This window comes from Labrus mixtus, chromosome 20, assembly GCF_963584025.1.
Source record: "Labrus mixtus chromosome 20, fLabMix1.1, whole genome shotgun sequence".
NCBI lineage: Eukaryota > Metazoa > Chordata > Actinopteri > Labriformes > Labridae > Labrus > Labrus mixtus.
In genome coordinates, this window is record NC_083631.1 from 24,565,875 (window position 1) to 24,570,874 (window position 5,000).

The window sequence follows — 5,000 nt, forward strand, 5'->3', positions numbered from 1 at the left end:
AGAGAGAGAGAGAGAGAGAGAGAGAGAGACAGAGAGAGAGAGACAGAGAGAGAGAGGGAGAGAGAGAGATAGAGAGAGAGAGAGAGAGAGACAGAGAGATAGAGACAGAGAGAGAGTGGGGCTTTTTCTGACTGTCCGAAACCACATACTACATACTGCCTCCTACATATGTTTGTCTTTGTGTTTGCTCTTCTCTGATTGGCTGGTTGTAGTTTCCGGCGGAGGAGGAGTTGAGAGGTGCTGTCAGGTGCTGCTCTCTCTGTCTCTCTCTGTCTCTCTCTCTCTCTGTCTCCGTCTCTCTCTGTCTCTCTCTCTCTCTGTCTCTCTCTCTCTCTCTCTCTCTCACTCTCACTGTGGTTGACTCCTGAGCTGGTGGGATGTAGAGGACTCTGAAGTGTTTCTGAAGAACAGATCGGAGGACGTCATGAGTGGTGAGTCCATATTTGATCTCTGATCAGTGAACTCTGCTCTGTTAGCGGGGTTTTCATTTGAGTCTGAGGAACTTTTGACCTACTTTAGGACGTTAATCAGTCACTGTGTTAGTCAGGGGCAACCTGCAGAGCGGAAGAATAATACAAGTGTTTGAGTTCTGGATTCATGTTTCATAAAATAGTGGATCCAGCCTGCGTCCACTGTGGAGTGTTCTCACGATCTGTTTTATAAAATTCATTTTATCAGCTTACTTTCATCCTCAAAACTCGTCTCAGTGAGCAGAAGATTTAAGGCTTTTAATCAGGGGGCGTGTTCAGATGGGGGGGGTGACATGGACCCCTTCAAATCTTATAATAAATAAAGATTGGCTATTTTACTTCTGAGGCGGTGCCTGAGGGGCAGGTGGTAGAGTCGGTTGTCTCTCTCGATCCCCAGCAGCCACAAGTCTGATGATGAGTTAATACTGATGGACTCTTTACACAGCGGCCTCTACCACCAGCGTGTGAATGTGTGTGAATGGATGAGTTAATACTGACGGACTCTTTACTCAGCGGCCTCTACCACCAGTGTGTGAATGTGTGTGAATGGATGAGTTAATACTGACGGACTCTTTACTCAGCGGCCTCTACCACCAGCGTGTGAATGTGTGTGAATGGATGAGTTAATACTGACGGACTCTTTACTCAGCGGCCTCTACCACCAGCGTGTGAATGTGTGTGAATGGATGAGTTAATACTGACGGACTCTTTACTCAGCGGCCTCTACCACCAGCGTGTGAATGTGTGTGAATGGATGAGTTAATACTGACGGACTCTTTACTCAGCGGCCTCTACCACCAGTGTGTGAATGTGTGTGAATGAATGAGTTAATACTGACGGACTCTTTACTCAGCGGCCTCTACCACCAGCGTGTGAATGTGTGTGAATGGATGAGTTAATACTGACGGACTCTTTACTCAGCGGCCTCTACCACCAGCGTGTGAATGTGTGTGAATGGATGAGTTAATACTGACGGACTGGACTGAATGAATCAGTGGCTCCTGACTGAGAGAGGCTGGGAGTCTCATGTTTTCAGAGTAAAGAGGAGGTGTTTGGTTTTAACAGCATGAGCGTGAGGTCTCAGCAGACTATCTTTGTTCTGTGTCAGAGATTCCTGAGTATCCAGACCTGCCCCAGCCTGCCCGGGAGCTCTGATCGACTATCAGCCGAGCACAGCAAAAGCTCAGCTTTGTCTGAATCACACAAGTTTCTCCTCTTTTCCAAAAGTTGCCCACATATCTGTGAAATCTAGACAATGTGCAGGAACTTGCCTGCGACTTTTGGTAACTACAAACATTATCAGACATCACAGATTTGTCTTATGAACGTAAATGAGTCATTGGATGGATGAGTTCAGCTCTTTCCTCTTCGTTAAGGGATTATTAAATCATCCTGCTGTCATCACAGCTGCTGTAAATCACCTTTATCACGAAATAGCTCATTGTGTGCATGGTGAAGCTTTCCTCTCTCACAGCGAGGAGGGGATGACACAGCGTTTGTCTGCAGACCCCCGATGTGTGTTTAGGTGTCTGATATGAGTCACACAAGTGTTTTCATTCCTGCGCTGTGAGAAACTGACCCACAAAGTCTGCCCACCCACCCCAAAAACAACATATATGAGCTTTATACGGAGGGCCCTGAAGGACAAAAACAACATATATGAGCTTCATACGGAGGGCCCTGAAGGACAAAAACAACATATATGAGCTTCATACGGAGGGCCCTGAAGGACAAAAACAACATATATGAGCTTCATACGGAGGGCCCTGAAGGACAAAAACAACATATATGAGCTTCATACGGAGGGCCCTGAGGGACAAAAACAACATATATGAGCTTCATACGGAGGGCCCTGAGGGACAAAAACAACATATATGAGCTTGATACGGAGGGCCCTGAGGGACAAAAACAACATATATGAGCTTCATACGGAGGGCCCTGAGGGACAAAAACAACATATATGAGCTTCATACGGAGGGCCCTGAGGGACAAAAACAACATATATGAGCTTCATACGGAGGGCCCTGAGGGACAAAAACAACATATATGAGCTTCATACGGAGGGCCCTGAGGGACAAAAACAACATATATGAGCTTCATACGGAGGGCCCTGAAGGACAAAAACAACATATATGAGCTTCATACGGAGTGCCCTGAGGGACAAAAACAACATATATGAGCTTCATACGGAGGGCCCTGAAGGACAAAAACAACATATATGAGCTTCATACGGAGGGCCCTGAGGGACAAAAACAACATATATGAGCTTTATACGGAGGGCCCTGAAGGACAAAAACAACATATATGAGCTTCATACGGAGGGCCCTGAGGGACAAAAACAACATATATGAGCTTCATACGGAGGGCCCTGAGGGACAAAAACAACATATATGAGCTTTATACGGAGGGCCCTGAGGGACAAAAACAACATATATGAGCTTTATACGGAGGGCCCTGAAGGACACAAACAACATATATGAGCTTCATACGGAGTGCCCTGAGGGACAAAAACAACATATATGAGCTTCATACGGAGGGCCCTGAGGGACAAAAACAACATATATGAGCTTCATACGGAGGGCCCTGAGGGACAAAAACAACATATATGAGCTTCATACGGAGGGCCCTGAGGGACAAAAACAACATATATGAGCTTCATACGGAGGGCCCTGAGGGACAAAAACAACATATATGAGCTTCATACGGAGGGCCCTGAGGGACAAAAACAACATATATGAGCTTCATACGGAGGGCCCTGAGGGACAAAAACAACATATATGAGCTTCATACGGAGTGCCCTGAGGGACAAAAACAACATATATGAGCTTCATACGGAGGATTTGTCCTTTGATTTCCTGAAATGGTTTTTTGCACATGTCAGAAAATATTTTGGAAATGTAAAATGCTTTTGCGTTTTGCTAAATATTTTACGTTTGATCCGTTCTGTGACGTGTTTATGCATCGCCTAAAACTGTTTGTGTTTCATTTTAAAGTTTTGTGTTTCATTTACATTTTTCACGCGTTGTTCTCTGTTTGTTTTTGTTGTTGTGAAATCTTTTTGTTTTTTTGCAGCATGATGGAAGGAGAGAGTGTGTAGTTATTAATGGTACTAAAGGGGTCCCATACAGAACTCTCCCTGAACTTCTTCTGGTTTCTTGTCTCCTGCAGGCGTCAGAGTTTGGGAGGCGGAGGCGGACGCAGAGGAGGAGGAGGACTTGTCTCAAGAGGAGGTGCCGTCTGCTGCCCAGTGGTCGGAGGAGCGATGTGAGGAGCTGTGGGAGCGAGTGGAGGGCGTACGACACAAACTCACTCGCATCCTTCACCCGGCTAAACTCACGCCGTATCTACGACAGTGTAAGGTGATGGATGAGCAGGATGAAGATGAGGTGCTCAACTCCACACAGTACCCGCTGCGCATCAGCAAGGCCGGTGAGAGGAGAACACAAACACACAGCATCATATCATCAGGTGTAACCGTGAGAGAGAGGACAGGAAAGAAGGCTGAGTGTGAGCACGCTGTCAGAGAGAAACAGGTGGGACAAGATTAATACTGCAGAGAGAGAGAAACAGGTGGGACAAGATTAATACTGCAGAGAGAGAGAAACAGGTGGGACAAGATTAATACTGCAGAGAGAGAGAAACAGGTGGGACAAGATTAATACTGCAGAGAGAGAGAAACAGGTGGGACAAGATTACTACTGCAGAGAGAGAGAAACAGGTGGGACAAGATTAATACTGCAGAGAGAGAGAAACAGGTGGGACAAGATTAATACTGCAGAGAGAGAGAAACAGGTGGGACAAGATTAATACTGCAGAGAGAGAGAAACAGGTGGGACAAGATTAATACTGCAGAGAGAGAGAAACAGGTGGGACAAGATTAATACTGCAGAGAGAGAGAAACAGGCAGAGCTCAGAGGAGAGCGAGATGAAAGACGGGTTAAGTACAGGGCAGCGTGTGAGGAATGAGGAGTTAAAGTTTATCATCCTGGTTTATTGTGTGTGAGTCGTCAGCGCCTCATTGGTCAGGTCTGACATAACTTCAGGAATAAATAACTTCTCCAATGAAAGAGACAAAGTGCTGACATGCTTTGTTTTAATGGTCCCACGTTGTTTAATCTGTACGGGTCTTTCAATTCAATTCAATTCAATTTAAAAAATACTTGGAGGGTGATTCAAAGGCCTAAAATATAAAGTGTCAATTTAAATACAACTTAAAGCTTAAACTTAACTTAAAATACTAAATATAAAAGAGTAGATATAAGTGGACAGTGATCGGACTAACAGATGTAAACAGAACTATGTGCAGTAAACGAGAAATCAATATATATATATACAGAGCTATGTGCAAGTAGGCAAAACTAAATGATAAGTTATAAATAGCTTTGTACGTGTCTTTCCTCTGCAGGTCGTCTGCTGGACATCCTGCGTGGTCAGGGTCAGAGGGGTCTTCAGGCCTTCATGGAGTCTCTGGAGTTTTATCACCCGGAGCAGTACACCCAGCTGACCGGAGAGCAGCCCACTCAGAGATGC

General features: G+C 45.4%; 1 protein-coding gene across 2 annotated transcripts in view; it reads left to right on the top strand.

Annotated features, from left to right (window-relative positions):
- The first annotated feature begins 263 nt into the window (after positions 1-263).
- The window catches only part of zmp:0000000896 (caspase recruitment domain-containing protein 10), a 20,691-nt gene continuing 15,954 nt past the window's right edge, over positions 264-5,000 (top strand). Inside the window, exons 1-3 of one of the 2 annotated variants that reach the window (XM_061026590.1) lie at positions 264-431; positions 3,639-3,899; positions 4,876-5,000. The exon at positions 4,876-5,000 is cut by the window's right edge and continues 13 nt beyond it. In XM_061026590.1, the coding sequence (XP_060882573.1) occupies positions 425-431; positions 3,639-3,899; positions 4,876-5,000 (393 nt within the window). In that variant the 5' untranslated portion in view covers positions 264-424. The remainder of the gene's footprint in view (positions 432-3,638; positions 3,900-4,875) is intronic. The other variant, XM_061026591.1, reaches the window with a different exon arrangement.